This window comes from Amphibalanus amphitrite, unplaced genomic scaffold (assembly GCF_019059575.1).
Source record: "Amphibalanus amphitrite isolate SeventyFive unplaced genomic scaffold, NRLGWU_Aamphi_draft 000203F_arrow, whole genome shotgun sequence".
NCBI lineage: Eukaryota > Metazoa > Arthropoda > Thecostraca > Balanomorpha > Balanidae > Amphibalanus > Amphibalanus amphitrite.
In genome coordinates this window covers 361,771-382,053 of record NW_024881698.1, presented here as the reverse complement: position 1 = coordinate 382,053, position 20,283 = coordinate 361,771, and the positions used below count along the sequence as shown (strand labels likewise).

The following is a 20,283-nucleotide window of genomic DNA, read 5'->3' as shown; positions in this document are numbered from 1 at the left end:
AACCGGAGATTTTCCACAGAATCCAGCGTGTAGTCATTCAAAATGGGAATAAGGGGCTTATGGTCCGTCACTACCTCGAAGTGTTGGAGTCCCATCAAGAAGGTTCGACACTTTTGAAGAGCCCAGACGATGGCCAAGAGCTCCAGCTCGACTACTGCGTACCTGGACTCGGCGTCACTTAAGAATCGGGAACCACACTGCACCACTTTCCAGCTTCCCTCATGTTGCTGCATCAGTGCATAAGCCACTCCCTTCAATCGAGCCGCGTCCGTCAGAAGTGCGGTAGGAAGAGCCGGGTCGAAGTGGGCCAGTGAGTTGGCGTCGAGTAGCACCTCTTTTACCGCATTAAATGCCTCTTCGTGTGCTTCTGTCCAATTGAACACGTTCTTCGGTTGCAGTAAGCCCCGGAGAGTTTCAGCTGCCCTTGCGATACTCGGCGTGAAGTCATTCAGCTGTTGCACGAGGCCCATAAACGATCGTAAATCTGTGATATTGGACGGTGTGGGGAAGTTTGCAATGGCTGCCAGCTTGCCTGGATCCACAGTTTTACCGTCAGGAGAGACGACGTAGCCACAATACTTCACTTCAGACTGCGCGAAGTGAAATTTCTCCGGCCGAAGAGTGATGCCGTGTTGGCGACATCTTTCGAGGACTGACCGGACTCTGGCGACGTGGGCATCCAGGCTGGCATCGGCGACGATGATGTCATCAACAACTTTGGAGATGTTGCTGATGCCATCCAGGGCAACGTCACCTCTTCTGCAGTAGGAGTCGCCTGTGGAGTTGAGTCCCATCGGTGTTCTCAGGAACTTGAATCTTCCCCATGGGGTGATGAAAGTCGTCAGACTTTGGCTGTCCTCGTCTAGCGGTAGCTGCCAATATCCATTAGCGGCATCGAGAGTGGAGAAGAACTGGGCTCCAGAAGGGAGTGAAGACACTGCATCCTTTGGAGTTCTCATTGGGTGCAGGGGGCGTTGGACTTGCTTGTTGAGCATGGTGTAGTCCACACACAGTCGTGGTTGACCATTGTGCTTCGGGACGATCACCAGAGGGCTGCACCAGCTGGAAGGGACGTCGCCGACCGGTGCGATGATCCCCCTGCGAACCATGTCCTCCAGCTCCTTCTTGACTGCGTCTCTCCATGCTATCGGAATGTCTCTCGCCGTGTGTACAGCATATGGCTTCGCGTCTTTCTGGAGATGGATATGGACGGGAAGACCATCCATTGGTTTCAACTCGTCATGAGTAGCGAAAACGTCGGAATACTCCTCCAAAAGTTGTTTCTTCATTCTTTGTATGCGGTCTTTGACTCGCTTGTCGTCTGCCTGATACTGAGGGCGAGCTGTTGCTTCGGTACCATTGCTCCGTTCACTTGGAACTTGCCTCTTCTCGCTTTCACCTGAAGCAGAGGATTCTCGCAGCGGGATGGAGACCTGATCAAGATCGATTGTCTTCACAAACTTCGCCTGAGGAGCTTGAGGCGTGGGATAATTTTCGGGAAGGATCCCCAGATCCAGAGACGCATACCACGACATCAGTGGGGTCTGTATGTCATCGAATACGTATACATCATCGTGTGCCTCCCGACTGCCAATCTTGAATGTTGCTGGAAAAATCCCCAGACATGACATTGTCTGTCCGTTGGCGGTGCGGATCGTCTCTTGGTCGCAAGGACGCAGATCGGCGCGCTGCAGACCGAGGTCGGCCAGCTGTGATGACCCGATCACGGATGCTTCTGCGCCAGAGTCTGGCACTGCCTCAATCACACCTCGCGAGGATCGATCGAATGGTCTGAGGATCTGCACACCTACAGTGGGGGCCTTGCGACAGCTCTTCTCTCTGACGACATCAGCGAGCATGATTTGACGCAAAGCAGGCTGCGCTGGTCGTTTCTCCCGTCTTGGTGTGTTGACCGGTCGTGTGCGGGGATCAATCCTCTTCTGCCGACAGGCCACTCCCAAGTGGTTTTTCTTCCCACATTGTTCGCAGTATTTACCCCAAGCTGGGCACTGCTCTTGCGATTCATGACCGTCATCGCCACAGAAACCACATTTCTCAAACCGTCTGAGGGGAGTAAACAACGACTTCGATGCACCTGTCCGCTGTTGTGACAGCCGTCCAACTGTTTGGCTCGCCTTGCCATCCAGATCGACTTCATTGGACTTGCTGATTTCGATGGAACGACACTTATCCACCGCAGCTTGGAGTGTCGGGAACGGTCTCATGGCGAGCAGCTGTCGACGTGCCTCCGAATCACGGATCCCAGAGACGATGCGCGTAGTGAGTTTGTCCTCTATGCACTGGTTGCATAGTTCGGCTTCTCCCGCCAGTTCCTTCAGTGCTATGAAGAAGCAGTCAAATGATTCGCCTTCTTGTTGGCGACGTTCTTCAAAGAGCACCCGATCTAGGGCAACGTTTCGCTGACTCCTGAGGTATTTTTCGACCTTGTCGAGAACATCCTCTGGGCTGCTGTCGACGTCACCGATGACGTGCTCCAGTGTGGCGCGCATTTCATCAGTGAAGCACGAGCGAAGACAGGCGATCTGCTCAGGTGGCGCCAGCTTGTTGAGTCTCGCGAGCGTGGCGTAATCTCTCCAGGCCTGACGCCAGCTCTTGAACGTCCGCAGTGAGATGTCGCGGCTGAGTTTTTCTGGCGGATGGGCTGCTCTCACGGCAGGACCTTCCGCTCCACCGGTGCCAGCACGGGCGGCTGACGCCGCAGCATCGTCAGGTGGAGCACTGTCGGCTCCAGCTGTGCTGGGGTTGGCGGATTGGGAGATAATCTGAGATAGACGCTGAATCTGCTCCTGATGTTGACGCTCCAGCCGTTCAACTTGTTCCTCATACCGCTGTTCTTGTCGTTCCGCATGGTGGCGCTGCGACTCCAGGAGAGCGGCCACCCACTCTGGGAAAAACTCCTCGCCAGATGCCGACGATGGTTTCTCCTTCTTCTGAGGGGACTTCTTTGGAGGCATGACAAACTGGAAACAGACAAGAGTCGAGTCTTGATTACAGTCACTAGAGTCGTGGGAACACTCGCTCTTATGGTTGTGACTTGCGAGAGGTAGAGTGCGATATTGTCGGTGGGCGAAAAAGCTGCTCCCGCGTACAGGGCCAGGCGACCCGCTGGGATTCGAACCAGCGACCTACCCGCTACCAGGCAGGCATCATACCACTTCACCAAGCAGCCACTGACATTACGGCCGCTGGCACACCGACTTGTTATACGCTTGACATTTCAACAGTTGGCGCCTTCAGTGCCTCAGGCGATTAAGGCACCGAGCGAACGTTCCAGACGGCGGACACTCAAAAATAGACCACATTCCAAAATATGTAAAATCTACGAAGTATGTTATTTCGATTTTACTGTCGGCTGCGCCATGTTATGATCTGTGCAGTGGTCCTCACGGTTCAGGGATCCGAAGAGTCGTCCGTCTTGCGCACACAGGTGTATTCCTCTCGCGACCAACACAGATCAAGTGAGTGCCAGCTCAGCTGGCCACAGACGCGTATGGCAGCACACATACACCAACGCGAAGGAATCTCCCTCCGCCAATGCTTATGCGCATAACAAGATCCGCAAAATTCAAGCGGCGTTCGAAAGGCCTGTCAAATTTGTCGAAGGAAGCCTAATTTCATTGACCTCGGGGTCACCGATGACGTCACAGGTCAGGTCAAAGATGAAATGTTTCACCGTTCACGGGTCTTCTAGGGAATGCGCTATAACACCGAGGAAAACGCATTTTGTCGAGAATCAGCGATAGGGCGTCAGTTGCCTAGTAGATATGTTGCTATTAGAGGTCACTGACAATACCAGGTCAGGCCACAGGTCAGGTCACCAAGGGTCACAGGTCAGGTCACATGAGCCCAACTTTACTAAGGTTGTGTGAATAATGCCGTACAAAGGCAAAACCTCCTATGTTTCGATTTTCGCCGATATTTTATTTTTCACTAGAGCAGTTTTTGTGTTTTTGGTAATTGTCGACGTAAGAAACAACAGATGTCACAAAATCGTATATCCTCGGAATCCTTAGAAAACGAGAAATTTCATTGTTATAAAATAAAATGACAATGCCAAATACTATCCATGAAAAGGCTAAAAGTAGGTTATGCCAGTGTAATTTTTATGAGCGATGCAAAGGCAAAAACACCTTTGTTGCAAAATGCCGTCAAAATCCCCTATGTTAAGAAATTATACCTTTCCCTTGCGAAGACAAAAACCCCTATGTTGCAAAAGGCCGTCAAAATCCCCTATGTTAAGAAATTATCCCTTTCCATTGCAAAGGCAAAAACTCCTATGTTGCAAAATACTATAAAAAAACACTGTGTTGGGAAATTAGGGCGTTGGAAAGCAAATACCTACGCGATGCTCATGTGGTGCGATTAAAGGCAAAGTATCAAATACGAATACCAGTGATATTGAAATATCAAATAATTTATTGCCAGTACGCTTCGTCGATGAAAAGAAAGTATGCCAGTTGTTATAAATCATTCTAATGCGTGGTTGTCATGTCCTCGCGAACATGACAGAAAGACAAAGTCTAAACAAAGCATGTATTCGTTCGTCAAAATGATCATACACGCAACATTGCGGTTACACAAAACGCATCGTCTGACACTTATATTGTAGATTGATTGATGATTGATGATTGATTGATGATTGATTGATTGATTGATTGATACCACAAGCTATACCACAAGAAATCATCAAGACTGTGAGCCGATACAAATGCATCATCACAACACCAGGCAACGCTACGCCTATGTCTTCATCATGTCCCGATGTTCATCGGGTTCGTCGCCTTTTGCGTGACTGAGTTGTGGTGGCGAATGTCGTCCCTGCAGGCGCGCTTGTGCCGGCCGCCATCGTCTCCCAGAAGGCACGCTTGTGCTGCTCGAGATGAGGCACGAGCGTCTCGCAGATGGCCTTGATCTTTGCCTTCTCGATACCAGATATCTTCGATCTCATTGGCAGCGGCTCTTCTGCTGAAAACGTGCTCTTCGTTAGCTTGTATGCCATCCACGTTGTCCCTTTTAGGTCAGTCTTCATCATGAGGTCCTCGGACCCCCGCCGAACTCTCAGAGCCTTCAGGTCCGCCAGATATGGCCGCTGTTCGTCGCTTGACAGCGCCGCCAGTCGCTGCCGGCTGATCCCGTCCTCCACTTCTACCATGTTCACCTGTGGCCTCATTTGCATGGTTTTTGTGCCACTAGCCTCCGTAGCCTTGACATAGTCTTCAAAATCTTGTATCTTCCGTTGCTTGAACCTCTTTGATATCGTCTGATGTACAGCGTCAGCCGACATGGACGTGTGTCCTGTTTCCAAAAACTTCACTGTGATCGTGCTCGTTCTCGTCTTCGTAGAGTTGACCGTCTTCAGAAGAGCGCTGCACAAGGCCCAACTCTTATTCTGCGCACCACAATTATCCGCCCAGATGGTAACATGAGCGACGTCCCGACAGGCGGACTCGAGGTACAGCACATATGCTGCGGCGACCTCTTCTGCGCTCCGTCCAGCGTGTCCTTCGTGCCAGACTACGCACATACTGTTCTCCTTCTGGAGAGCCCTTCTGCTTGATTTATCTCCTTTGTCTGTCGGCATGAGGATGCTGAAAGTTTCATTGTAGCAAATTAGTCTCTGTGTGAAGATGGCTTCTTTCAAGGGAAGAATCGGAATTACCATGACTTTCATCATATCGGCTGACAGCACGATCTCATCATCACTCCATGTTCTATCTGCGTCGGCACGATACTCGTTTCTAGCTATCTTGGCTAGATCCATGTGTTCAGCGTGAGCGCAGCACTCACTACATCCTTCGATGTGCTCGGAGGGTTCCTTCGCCTGCCTTCCATGGCAGTCCTTCAAATGCTGGAGATGAACGGAGCATTTCGCACATTCTTCTCCCGCGAGTTGTGCGAACGAGATGTTCATCTCGCGCACGACCTTCCTGTATGTCTCGTAAGAGCACTGCCCACCACGGCGGGTGTAGTCTGTGTACATGTCACGCACAGTTACATCTGAGGGTAAGTACATCCTCTGAGGCGCATGCATATAGCGATAGTGGTGCTTGATTGGATGGTACAAGTTGACGTGATCCTTGATCATATAGCGGTCAGTCTTGTTCGAAGGGCAGTGACACCCCCGCTCGTCTCCTGCCGGCCGGATCGAACCATCTTTGACGGCTGATAGGACAGCTTCAGCGTTATCAGCCGCGAACCCGAGTGTTGTCAGATAGAACGATCTGCACACAGTGACCGATTTGTCTCCAGATGGCAACGACCAGGAGAACGCCCTGGTACGCCTGGGATCAGATTCCCTCCGGTGTTCGGGACGACGAACATGCACGTCTGTTGACTTGACGTAAGTTCGATACCACTGTTGGCGTGCCTCACGGCTGAGCTGGTTGACCTCAGTGTTAATCTCGATCCGAGTGGATTCCAAAACCTTCTTGAAACACTCATTGCGGCATCCATCCTTGCACTGTTTTGGAACATTTAGTACCGGATGCTTCTGCGCGAAGTTGGCGACTTTCTGTGCGGAGGTTCTCGCTCTCTTCTTGACTGCCGTTTTTCTTCGCTTAGGTGGGGGTGAGCTGGTCGCTGGCGAGTCTACTTCTCCTTCTGCTTCCGGAAGATCATCTGGGTCAACAGTTTCCTCGGTCGTACCTTGCATGTCGCCGTGTGTGTTAGTGGCGGCTCTTGGCGTGAATATGCCTACTAACGGGGACACTTCAAGCAACAGCTCGTCTTCGCTCAGAAACAGATGTTCTACCGACTCCATGTTCGCGTCATTCATGGAAGTCAGTGGGTTCAAATATCTTTGCATTTCCGATGTCTCGGGCATTGCTTCCCTCTCTGGCTCCAGATATGCAAAGGCTTCGTCACAAAACAGCTCGTCACCAGGTCCGCCCGGTGCTCCGTCTCCGCCTGGTCCACTCGGTGTCATGCCTCCGTCCATTCCACTCGGTGTGCTGTCTCCGCCTGGTTCACTCGGTGTCCTGTCTCCGTCCGTTCCAGTCGGTGTTCCGTCTCCGCCTGGTCCGCTCGATGTGCTGCCTCCGTCCATTCCACTCGGTGTGCTGTCTCCGCCTGGTTCGCTCGGTGTGCTGTCTCCGTCCGGTCCAGTCGGCGCTCCGTCTCCGTCCGGTACGCTGGGTGCTCCGTCTCCGCCTGGTCCGCTCGATGTGCTGCCTCCGTCCGGTCCAGTCAGTGTGCTGTCTCCGTCCGGTCCAGTCGGTGCTCCGTCTCCATCCGGTACGCTCGGTGCTCCGTCTCCGCCTGGTCCGCTCGATGTGCTGCCTCCGTCCATTCCACTCGGTGTGCTGTCTCCGCCTGGTTCGCTCGGTGTGCTCTCTCCGTCCGGTCCAGTCGGCGCTCCGTCTCCGTCCGGTACGCTGGGTGCTCCGTCTCCGCCTGGTCCGCTCGATGTGCTGCCTCCGTCCGGTCCAGTCAGTGTGCTGTCTCCGTCCGGTCCAGTCGGTGCTCCGTCTCCATCCGGTACGCTCGGTGCTCCGTCTCCGCCTGGTCCGCTCGATGTGCTGCCTCCGTCCATTCCACTCGGTGTGCTGTCTCCGCCTGGTTCGCTCGGTGTGCTCTCTCCGTCCGGTCCAGTCGGTGCTCCGTCTCCATCCGGTACGCTCGGTGCTCCGTCTCCGCCTGGTCCGCTCGATGTGCTGCCTCCGTCCATTCCACTCGGTGTGCTGTCTCCGCCTGGTTCGCTCGGTGTGCTCTCTCCGTCCGGTCCAGTCGGTGCTCCGTCTCCATCCGGTACGCTCGTTGTGCTGTCTCTGTCCGGTCCAGTCAGTGTGCTGTCTCCGTCCGGTCCAGTCGGTGCTCCGTCTCCATCCAGTACGCTCGGTGCTCCGTCTCCGCCTGGTCCGCTCGATGTGCTGCCTCCGTCCGGTCCAGTCAGTGTGCTGTCTCCGTCCGGTCCAGTCGGTGCTCCGTCTCCATCCAGTACGCTCGGTGCTCCGTCTCCGCCTGGTCCACTTGGTGTCGGTGTCACCGCCTCATCTTCGACCTCTGTGAAAAGCGGGTTGATGGGATTCCTGAGTCTGTAATTACTATTTTCAGGGCCGCTGAATGAACTGAATGTACTCAATGTATGAATGTACTCAACAGACATGTTCGTGGATCCTAGAAATGGATCTGGAGATCTGATCCCATGGATCTGGATCCGATATCATATGGGATCATAGATCCGAGTCTCCATTTTGTCGAGAGATCCACTCGGATCATGGATCCGGCATTCGGTTTTGTCGAGAGATCCACTTGGATCATAGATCCCAAGCTCCCCAACCTGCTATCATCCAAGAACAAGATAGCAGGTTCAAGACCGTGATTCAGTGCAATATGTGACTAATGATGCCCAAGTTCAAGCTTAACTTGGTTAATTAACCGTTATTAACAGTTATAAGTGTCAAAAACTGTTTTTGTCGAGAGATCCACTCGGATCATGGATCCAACCTTTGGTTTTGTCGAGAGATCCACTGGGATCATAGATCCGACCTTCGCTTTCGTCCAGAGATCCATTGGGATCATGGATCCATGATTCCATTTTGTCACGGGATCCACCGAGATCATAGATCCACAGTTGGGATCCAAGAACATGTCTGGTACTCAATGAACTGAATGAATTCAATGTAAACAATTGATCCTAAAAGAAACGCTGATTGTTGTCTTTTTAATGTTTTCAAATACAGTCAAACATGGTTCATGTAATACGTATGTACTTGCACATTTAAAAGTATTTACCTTGCACAAGGCCGAAGCTTTTCGGTGGCTTGAAAACTATGACTCCGGTCCACAGTTTCTTCCCATGAAGCATCGTGACCGCTGAACCGCCACAATGTGAACCTCTAAGAGACGAGAGAGGCACGTAGTGCGATTGGCCCTTGCTGACGTCTTCCCACTGAACAAGAACATGAGGTCTTCCGGCCACTTTCCTGTTATATGCATAGGGCACGCCCCCTTTGCGAGGCTTCATGGCGATAGGTTACCTAAATACACATAAGTGACAATGATTATCGATTAAAGGAAAAGGGCCACCTTTAACATGGGGATTGAAACTGAGATAGCCATCTTGTAGCCCGTGTCCGAAAACCTATCTGTCTACATCCTTACGGCCGATTTCGGCCTCCATTCGTAGTTATCGGCAATTTTAAAAGAAAATACGCCAGGAATGCGTTCTTATCCCAGGAATGCGTTCTTATCCGACAATACAGCCACCCGCGGCGAGGCTTTGGTTTTTTACCAATCAGCTCCAACCAGCTCAGCTTTAACCAATCAGCTTATCTGACACAATCCGACGAGTCTGTCTTCTGAACGCTGATTGGCTTGAGTGTGACGTCATCGCTATGCCATCATACAGTAGGTGCCGTAGAGAGTATCAACATAGTACCAATATGTTAAATAGTTTTAAATACTTTTTCGCGAATTGTGCACTTCTGGCACCAGTTTTAAAAAGAAAATGAAAAATAATAATGTCAAAATGAAAAACAACGATATCTTCATATTTCACGAAGGTGGCCCTTTTCCTTTAATGTTTTAAATTCGTGAGGAAATCACGGTGAGAAAATTGAATCACAGTAACTATTCGACCGGTCGCGTCGGCAGGAATCAAAGCCTAAATCAACGCCAAGATCAAATAAACCGCCCGTTTGAGGCGGTAAAACTCGAATAAAACTCACCTGCGTTGTGAAATAGTGTACCTCCAAATGGAAGATACCGATTCCACATGGGCAAATTCTCCTATGTTATTCTGAAAAATGGGTTTGTATACAAAGGAGATTAAACAAAGGAGATTTCGCCATTTATCAGAACATCAGTGGTTTTGCCTTTGCTTTTCGGTTGCATTCCCAGAACATAGGAATTCCAAAAAAACTTAAGTCAAAATAAATCTTAAAATATACATTTTATTAATGGTCTGACAGCACCAAAATACGCGACATGGGAACACGAATCGAATGATATAAAAAACGCCAAATCGGCCAAAAATGAACATAGGAGGTTTTGCCTTTGCACGGCAGACTGTCTGTCAGACAGATGCATGCTTTATGGCCAATTTTTCATTTCCAACTCAATGGTGTTGGTTATAAGACTATCAGGTACGGCTTAGGTCACTTTCTGGTGAAGTTCAGGTCAAGGTCAGGTCAAGGTCAGGCCAAAAAGTTCAAATTTTAAAGTTGATAGTTTTGCATAACATGGATATTGATTCGATGCAGCTCGTCACGGGGAGTCTAATGGTGGTCTTTGTTTTGCGCTACGGGGTCTAGAATTGCTAAAAATTGAGTTTGAAAATTTGACGTCATCAATTTTGAACAGTTTTTCGCTATAACTTCGCCAAAAAAAAGAGGTATCAATCTCAAATTTGGTATGTGGATGGAAGGCGGTAAGGTCTATCACATATATTCCGGTTTTTGAGAAATTAAAAAAAAACTTTTTGGATTTTTTGATTATTATATCAAAAAAAAATTATTTTTTGAATTTTGGGGGTCAAAATCCAAAAAAATCAAAAATCCGAGATAGCAGTTTTGTAGCCCTGTCGATTCTACAACTTTAATGTTTTATTATTTTTCTGTAGGTATTTGCAAAGATATAGGACTGACAGCTCTGCCCGCGAAACCCTTTTTTGGGTCGAAAACGGCAGAACATGACGTCACTCTGACGTCATTTCCGGCCAACCTATCATAGCCTTTGGAAAAATTTTTGGTCACAATGTGTAAAATTGATGTCCGGGAGGGTACTGAAAGTGTAGTGACGATCGGCGCAGCGGTTCTGGAGATATATCGAAAAGTCTGGAGGGGGCAAAAAATAGCCCCCCACTAGGTCGCGGGTTAAGGCACAACGACACTCACAGTCTATCAGAGACACCGTCACACAGCAGTAAACGTCACTGCCAATCAAAAGGCCAGTGACAAGTGCAGACGACAGACAAACAGCAGCTAATGCCATCATGAAACCATTAACCATTAGGGCTCCGTCACGCGGGCTTTAGATTACACGGGGAAGTCTCCCAAGGACAGGACACGATCTGTCTTCAGACAGGACACTTCTTCAGTTTCCAGCCCGGCCCCTCTAATTCGGCTCGCTCCTGGTCCACGTAGTGGTATGCGATGAAATGTCACGCTGGTCAGGGTCAGGGTCAACCAACGGGTCAGGGTCACCAAATCACCTTTTCCGGATTTTGACATTTTTTTGCAACAAATGAACTCATGAAATAGTTACTGATGCTGCAATCATTAAGGCCTGGGAGGAGTCGATAGCTCTTTCTCGAAGACGTTCCGGTAGTAAGTCGTCAGACCTGATCCTGACCCACTACCTGAAGTGAAGTCTGAACTGACCAGTGACCTTCATTGAAGCGGGGCTAAAGGAGCCGAGATCAATTAAATGCTTATAACTCAGAACTACGCACGGAAAGCCCTCTTCTCCATAATATTGAAATTTGAAATATCGGTTTGGTCATCTTTCTCACGTCTTACCTCCTTTACTTTTCTTTATTCAACTGCTTTTTTAAATTGAAGCACGCTAGAACAAAAAAAACTTTATTTAAGTTACTGTTTTTAGTTCTTTGATTAATTATTCAACAAAAAATTATGCATGGGTTATTGAAAGAAAAATGGATAGAATGTCCCTATAACATTTTGGTTAAAGGGCTCCGACGTCCTTTGTCCCCGCAGCGGCCGAACCGAGTAGTAAATGGGGCTGAAACTAAAAAATAGGACTATATCGAGCCAAAATCAGCAATTCAAATGACCCCTTCATTTGAACGTGAAGGATTTCCTCTGATGGTCATAGGCGGCGGAACGGGGAAGGCACCGGGGCACAGTGCCCCCTTTGATTTTAGCATTTTAACATTAGCCCTATGGGCGTTGCATGGAAGAATGGGACCAAAAGTCGGCAGTGCCCCCCCCCCCCCCACCCCCCTCTTAACTGAAGGTGTTCCGCCGCTACTGCTGATGACGTCACCACGGCGCCTTTGTTTCCCTAGTGAACCAACCTGAGTAGTAAAGGAATCTTGGCCGAACCCACGGACAAATGGTATCACCCATTGCAAGGCAAAAGGTAGTCAGTTTGTATCTAATTCTATCTTGTATCACCATGCATTTGTATACGCATAGAATCATATATTTTATGTATTTATATATACAGAGGACGCCACTGCTATTCGCTCGGGTAAGTCGAAACGTTCGTGCCTGTTTTAGGCCCATAGGACCGCATCATCCAATAAAGCCAACTCAGGGCCCAGGACCAGCCCAAATGACATTCGGTCGGTATTAGAAGCTCTTCGTGATGTAACCCTGCATGTGACACGGTCTTATGGGCTGTTCCAGGCTTAATAGTTCCTTGGTGACGTCAACCTTTACTACTGAATCTGTCGTCTGTCAGTTCGGAGAGAGAGAGAGAGAGAGAGAGAGAGAGAGAGAGAGAGAGAGAGAGAGAGAGAGAGAGAGAGAGAGAGAGAGAGAGAGAGAGAGAGAGAGAGAGAGAGAGAGAGAGAGAGAGAGAGAGAGAGAGAGAGAGAGAGAGAGAAGGAAAGAGAAAGAGAAAGAGAGAAAGAGAGACATGGTATGCGGTGCACATCAAGAACGCTCGCTGGGTTATGTCACACCGTTCCGGTAGACAACAAATTACAAACGCCACGTTTTGCAGGCACTGGCCATCCGGCATGTATGTAGACAGACATGAATTGCCACAGTGCTCGTCGATGGCAATCGATGCCGACAGTCGCTCAGCCGATGACGAATTAATTGCCTCGTCAGTGGCCGACCAGTATATGTACCACTTGTGATGCTGATGGCCTGACTGGCCGGTCAGCAAAACATCGCTTTGTCGCGACCACATTATTCTCATCTTATTAGAATGGTGTGTGCACAGTAAATTAGAGATTAACGCCAAAGAAAACGGCGAAGTAAACTTATTTTCATACGAGTATGGACAGCATGACTTTAACCCTCGCCCGTTTAGGGGAGGGCGGTGACGCGGTCGAACGGAGCCCCCTCAGTGTTTCACACATAGCACGCGATAAAAAGCGTTTGATCGCGACGAAAATCTTAGTACCTTCGAGTTAATCAATTTTACACCTACCATAAAACTTTCATGAACCTGACCTCAATGACCTTTGACCTGTGACTTATATTTCGAGACCATGTTTGGCCGGAATCGCGATTCAGCGTGTGTATGTCGGCTCGCATTAGCCGCGCGTTTGCAGTCTTTTCGTGGTTTCAAGCGTTCAAACATGTGGTATGGTGTTGGTCCCAGGCATTAGGGTGGGTGTCAAGGTCACCTGAAAATCAGGTCAGGTCATTGACCTTTGATGAACTCAGTTCACTTTTCCGAGTTTTTCGTGTTTCTAGGCTAGTTTTTTAAGCTGAATTCTAATCGTTTAATATGCCTTTTTTAGCAACTATTTGAACATTTTCGAAGTAGTTTTGGTGTCTTCGTCACCTGTAACGAGGCTGTCAGAGGCGGTTGACACGTAATACGAATACGGCCGGCAGGACCCCTATTGGTTGACCTGGCCTGACCTGACCCGACCTGGCCTAAAGGCAAAACGCATGAAGACATCATCTGTGATCAACACTAACACAGTATTCGTATTCAGCACCCCGAAAAACTCAATAGCAGCCACAATTTACATTTTACGACGTTCTAACAGGTCCCGATTTTCCCGATTTTTGAGTCATTGACCTGAACTGGAAGGTCAACCAATGACCTAGGAGATTAAAATTGAGTAGCATCCGCTTCTTCTCGTCACGGAAAGCACACTCGTTTTTCCGCGAAGTTCTAGTTCGATCAGGGGCCAAACGGCAAGGGGGTCCAACGGACCCTCCCCCTGCCCTTCCCTATACGTTCGCGGATGACAAAACACCAATATGGGCGAGAGTAAATCCGCTCACCGACGGGGGTCTGCGCCAATTTAGAACCGACGGGGGGTGATTGACCGCCCCCCCTTAAGATATCAAAAACGAAGCAAGCAGTAAACGGCATATTGAGTACGCACAATCAGGTCAAAGATGACGAGGTCTACAATTTTTACTGAGGTCATTTCCAGGTCAGGTCAAAGATGACGTCACAGGGGTCAAAATGTCTAAATGGCGGCGCTAGATATGAGGAGAGTATTTCTCGAATAACTTTCGAAGTAGCCAGGCTAGGAACAAACTAATCGCAACATCGTGATCCTCTCGTCAATCCGCGTCGAATCATATATGTGTTGAGCTCGAAAGGTCAAGGTCAAAGCTTGACCTAGAGGTCATCATGTATATCATTTGATGCGCCTTGACGAGCTGAACACAATGAGACCATCCGCGCAGCTGTATCTTGTTCCTGTAAGGAGTTATTAGCAAAACCTTTGGGTGACCCTCGATGACGTCACATGACCTTACAGCTGCCCAAGAGCAAAAAGAGCCTCAAGGTAGTCAAAGTTGATCGTATAAGAAGTCATTCATGGTATATTGGGCCAGTATGGGGGGATCAAGAAATTGACCTGACCTTAGGTCATCAATATCAAAATTCAAGTGATTTGAGGTTGGGTCATTGCAAGTTACCTGGTGACCTGATATTGAAAGGTAGGAGGTCCAACCTTGCACACCATGTGTAAAATTGATGAGGGAAAACTTATGCCAAATTTCGCGCCGCGGTTTTTCCGCTATCCACGAAAAAACCTCAGGGGGAGGGGAGGTTAAACGCGTCTACCCCCCCTCCCCCCCGTCGTTGCGCGGGTTAGAAATTACAACCACAAAATTATCTTTTTATTTGAACTGTGGCGGCTCCAGTGGCGCAGTAGTGGCTCCAGTGGCGCAGTTGGTAAGGCGTCGGTTCTGTGGTCGGGAGGACCCGGGTTCGATCCCCGGTGCCGCCCGGCTTCCGGACTGGCGTCCCCAACTGTGTCACTGGGGGGTGGGGTGGGCTCCCGCCTTGCACCGTAGCCCTGAGGAGGAGCAGGAGCCCTCCCATAAATGGGAAAACATATCCCGTGTGGAGGACGAGGAAAAAAAACTGTGTCCTGACCTTATGCTTATAGCCAACTAAAAATGGCTTTGGATGACATTTTTTCATATCATATGACTCAGACTACCTGAACCATATAACGTGTGTCAAGTGAAATATACCTAGGCAAGGAGAGGTAACTTCATGAAATCTTCAACTTCGTGATTCCCAATTTCTCAGAAATCTGAAAACTTACAGCGCTGTCAACCATCTCATCCTTCGGGGCTCGGGGCCTCGGGCAGTAGGCGGAGTGACTGTTTGGTAAGCAGTTGTCCATCTTGCGGTTTATATGGTACACTTTAAAATGTATTTTTCGATGTCAATTCCTTTTTTTGGGTTTATTAAAACCAGTGTGCCTTTCTCAACTTACCGAATTGAGGATTATCAAGTGGTGTTTGGTTTGCTAGGTCTCTGTCATGTATGTCAGTGGGCGACCCTGAACCTTTGTAATGCAGCCAAATAAGAATTATTGTCCAGGGTCTCAACTTCGAGAACCCTATAATCGTGATGAAAAAAGTAAGATAAACATTTTCTGAAAAGCCACCCAGGTTCTTATAATACTCTTTCCTAAAATATGTATACTTTCCATTGCCAGATATTTACCTTTACGCTGCCCGCTGCGATTTTATGCCTAGCCACGCACAAGGAGGGAAAGCATCAGGTATGGTCTGGACTGAACTCTGAAAACAACATGCGAGATGCATTGACGGCTGTTGAAAGAGGCAAAACGGTATATAGGGCCTTGGCAAAACTTAGCAAAGCTTCTCGCTTTTACGACATCCCAAGACAAATGCTTGTTTATTATCATCGAAAGATAATTCAAGAAGTTATGACCCTACGTCCGAAGTTAGGAACAAAAACGACTTTTTCAAAATGCAATTTGCGAAAAACCCACGGACGACAAAACGAACTAAGAAGGATTATAGCGTTTGCAATGAAGTGGTCGTGGTAGACAGGCCTTTGCATACCAACGCAAAATGTTGGCTCTGTAGGAAGATTTTTTTTCACGAAGTTACCTCTCCTTACCCTACACAAATTCCTTAAAAGTTTGTGGCCTTTAGTAGCCTATCCTGACCTACCTTTGACCTACAACATGTCAAGTACCGGCTCGGTACGTACAGGATATCTTCAGCGCAAGTACATTCATGAATGTTGAAACCAAAACAGTGCCTCCTCTAGCATGCTAACTGGTGGGCCGCGGCCCCCCAGTGATGCCGCTGCCCCCCCCCCCCCCAGTGGAGCTGAAATCGCGTCACTGGGGGGGGGCACGTAGTTAACCCACGCACCGACGGGGACGGCGGTTATCCGCCCCCCCCCCCCTCCCCCCTGAGGTTATTCGTGAATAGCGGGAAAGAGATTTGGCATGACTATTCTCTCATTAATTTTACACATAATGTGCAAGTTTGAACATCCTAACTTGTAAAGTCAGGTCACCAGGTCACTTCGAATGACCCAACCTCAAGCACTTTTTTGCAACTTTGTCACCGTGTCAGAGCAATAGTAGATGACGGAAACCTTTGAAAGTCATAGGATCTTATTAGGTCATTAGGGGCATTCCACGTCAAATCAAACACCGAAATCCGTCATCCCCTTCGATTTTTCTGAAAATTTGTAGGCAGACTGGGCATGGTTCAAAACTGAGTTACGTGTAATATTTTCGAAATTTGATAACGTATCGCCGAGATATAGGTCATCGAATATAGCCAAAAATGCCACACATCATTTTTTTAAATGCTTATAACTCTGGTTCCTTTTCTGGTATCAAAATGATATTAACAGGGTCTTGTAGGCAATTGATAAGGCTTTGATTTTTAATTATAAAATTAAATTGAAGTGACCTTGAAATGCATTTGACCTTGAATTAAAACAGAAAAATTTAAATAGCAAAAAACACGCCACCTTCGATTTGGGTAATTTTTACATATTATGTCCGTCACAATGTTCCTAACCATCTGTGAAAAAATTGGAGTGGGCCATTCATAACTTTCGCGGCAAACGCCGTTTTCATGCATCAACATCACGCAACCGCGCGTGACCTTGAAAGACAGAGTCAAGACATGCTTGCTTGTGTACACTTTCTGAAATGAATGATTGCTGATTAGTGATATCCCAAACTCTGCGAGAATGGAAATGCATAGTCATCGTAGTCAAGCATTCACGTTCCATTGTAAAAGTGTCTCAGGCAAACGGTATTTTGCGGTGAATTTTGAGCCGTGTGGAAATGCATCATGAAATAAATTCAACGAAAACATTATCACGCAACGATATCTTCACGTCTTTTGATCTTCACTATACGATAGAACATACATTTTTGAGTATGTATGGGGAATTTCTAGTTAATCCGATAATAAATATGGCAGTTAGAGTCCTGCTAAGAGTAACATGTCGCCGGCTGAGGCGGGATCGGCCGACGCGGGAAACGCAGCAGTCACAATTTTGTGTTTACACGTTCATATTTCAATTGTTTACCAACCTATTTTCAGAATTCTTTCACCATAAGATTGCCTGTACATTTCTTCGTCTTCTCGCAAAATTTGACGCGAATCGAACGTAATCAGCGGTAAGGAGCGCGATGTAAAGACGGAACCGTTCCGTTCCGTCCCGGCACAGTCTACAATTCAGGCGGCGCGTAGCGGTCGGCGCCGGCTGCCGAGTCGCCGCGTCGCCGCGGCGACAGGATGTTCACTTTACACCGCTATTACTAGAACAGTTGTGAACCGATTTTCTTATTGCTTGCACGATGAGATGTGCAATTCAATTCTGGACAGGTAGCCATAAGTAATTTCGCATCAATATTATGAGATATTGGCGAAAAACAGGAGGAGTGGGGCGAAATTCACTCTTCCCCCTCCACTGCGCGTGCTAACATACGTTTGCATATGTGCCATTTTCTTCAAAACTTATGAATGGCCCACTCTAATTTTTTCACAGGTTGTTAAGAATATGGTAGGCAATAAAATATATGAAAATGAGCCAAATCGAAGGTGGCGTGTTTTTTTGCTATTTCAATTTATGTGCTTAAGAACAGAGTTGAGCAAATTTCAAGGTCATATATTTAAGTCGATGCAATTCTAAACAAATGCTTAAGAAATTACCTAAACAGTAAGGTTTATTTCATTCAAATCAAACAAGTACAACCAAAGTTATGGTCGTTCAAAAATATAAAGATGCAACATTTTGTAAAAATTTGATGCCCTATATTTAGAAGACCTGTGGTCAGAATGTGCAAAAAACATCAATGTAATGTCCGGGGCGACACAGGAACTCGCTCACAAATTTATAATGAAATCGCTGATGGTAAGGTGCAAATCAGCCGATTTTTGTTCGATTTGACGTGGAATGGCCCCATTAGTAGCTATAATTTGTATATCTCGGAAAACCCGAGTCAGCCGTGGCTTAGCCAAACTACTCACGGCATTACATGCACCCCTAGCTTTGAAGGATCCTGTCTTCTGGAGGTTTTCCGCCTTGAAGAAGAGCTGGCGGCCGGTGAGCCGGTCCAGGTGTCTGCACGTGATGACGGGCGTGCGGTGCACGTGCGGCTGGATCCTCAGCTGGGCGGCGCGCACCTCGTGCACGCTCAGCTCGGTCATGGCGGCGCCGCGGACCGCAGCAGAGATCGATGGAGCACACCGGGCCGACGTCGGCGGCGGACTGGTGCGGCTCCGTGACCGCGCCGTGACTTTATACACTACAGCCGACCGGGCACAGCAGGGTCGTCACCGCACCCAACGGCGGGGAATTACATATCGCAATTTTACAGGGCTGCGGGTTCGAGGGATTTTCGTTAACTAGCTCTGTATTCGGTTTTTTGAAATCAACTTCGACTGTGGGGATCAAGAAACTTTAAAATGGGTCGTGAATATGCCGTTTTTATTTTATCTGAACATTAATCAGCGTATTCACCAATAAGTCCTCATGCCGATCTCAGAGGACCCTCTTTCTGCCAGTCCCAGACGGCCCATATCGACCTCCTCGTCTGGGAGGACCTCACACCGCGCCGGAGGGCACGGTATGATCATGGGGTTCTTGCATGCACGGTACTTGACCTGCACCGTAGAAGAGCCGCATCGTTTTTCGACTAACAAGCTACAAGCAATGCCGACTTGACATTACAAGCAATGTCGACTTTGATAGCATCGTCGATTGCGACTGGCTTCAACACGGCAGTCCTGGTTTTGAGGGTGCTCGAGCACGGCCCTTCCTTCACCCCGCCCGCAGCGGCTAACGTGTGGGTAGTGTCGATGAAACATCCAGACAATCGAGCCCTGAGGCTGACAAAAAAAAAAAATAGCGTAACGCTCAGAGCATTTACTTTGACCATAACAACCGAACCTTTCTTAATCCACGCCCCACTGGGGATCCTGGATTTTGCATGCCCTGCTGGGTGTTTGAACCCCCTTCTAACTCGGCTCCTGGGCAGTATAGCGGTGGAACACCTTCAATTAAGGGGGGGAGCACTGCCGACTTTTTGTCCCATTCTTTCCATGCAACGCCCATAGGGCCAATGTTAAAATGGCAAAATCAAGGGGGGCGCGATGCCCCGGTGCCCCCCCCCCTTCCGCCGCCTATGCTCCTGGGCCACGTAGCGACACGCTATGGGCGGCGTTCGAAAGAGTCAAAATAATGACGGGGCTTTTTCGGTCACTTTCTAGGTCAGGTCAAAGGTCAGGTCACTAGGTCATCAAAGTTCGAAATTTGCCAATTCTTAGGTCCAAAGTTGACAATTTTAAACAAATCGGCACATAACTCGGAAACGGGTAGAGCTACGGGTTACGGCGCCGCCGAAAAGCGCAGATAATAGCACTCTTAACGTTCTTCCTGTAAACTGTCCTCAAATTTGACCTAAAGTCAACGGCTTAGCCTCCATGGGGACAAAACACTGCCAAATTAGACAATTTTTGCGGAAACTGTTTTTTTCAAAAATAACTTTCGAATCAAATCTTGCATGAGCTTATATTACCGGCACCGGGTGTGTTCTTCTCGTCAAGACGCGTCGAATGACTTATGATTTGACTTTGAAAGATCAACTTCGAAATTTGACCTCTGGTCAAGGTCATGACCCGACCGGAAAGGTCGTGCTGCAAATCAGTCGATCCGTATCGTCAAGTTGAACACATGATGTGTTCTCATTGCTCTAGCATGTCAAAAGTTAGTAGCGAAAAACTGTTACATACTTTACCTTTCATGACCTGAGGTGACCTCAGGGACATAAGAAGGGGTCACAGGTGCCAGTTTCACCTTCAGTGTGTCCACTTTACTCAACTCGGTGTCATTAAGTGTTTAAAATGACTC

At 48.4% G+C, this 20,283-nt stretch overlaps 1 protein-coding gene across 1 annotated transcript in view; it reads right to left on the bottom strand.

The window, feature by feature from the left end:
- Positions 1–18,581, bottom strand: part of LOC122384919 (beta-hydroxyaspartate dehydratase-like) — a 41,344-nt gene extending 22,763 nt beyond the window's left edge. Inside the window, exon 1 of the mRNA XM_043372752.1 lies at positions 18,402–18,581. Within this exon, the coding sequence (XP_043228687.1) occupies positions 18,402–18,581 (180 nt within the window). The remainder of the gene's footprint in view (positions 1–18,401) is intronic.
- Positions 18,582–20,283: the final 1,702 nt, after the last annotated feature.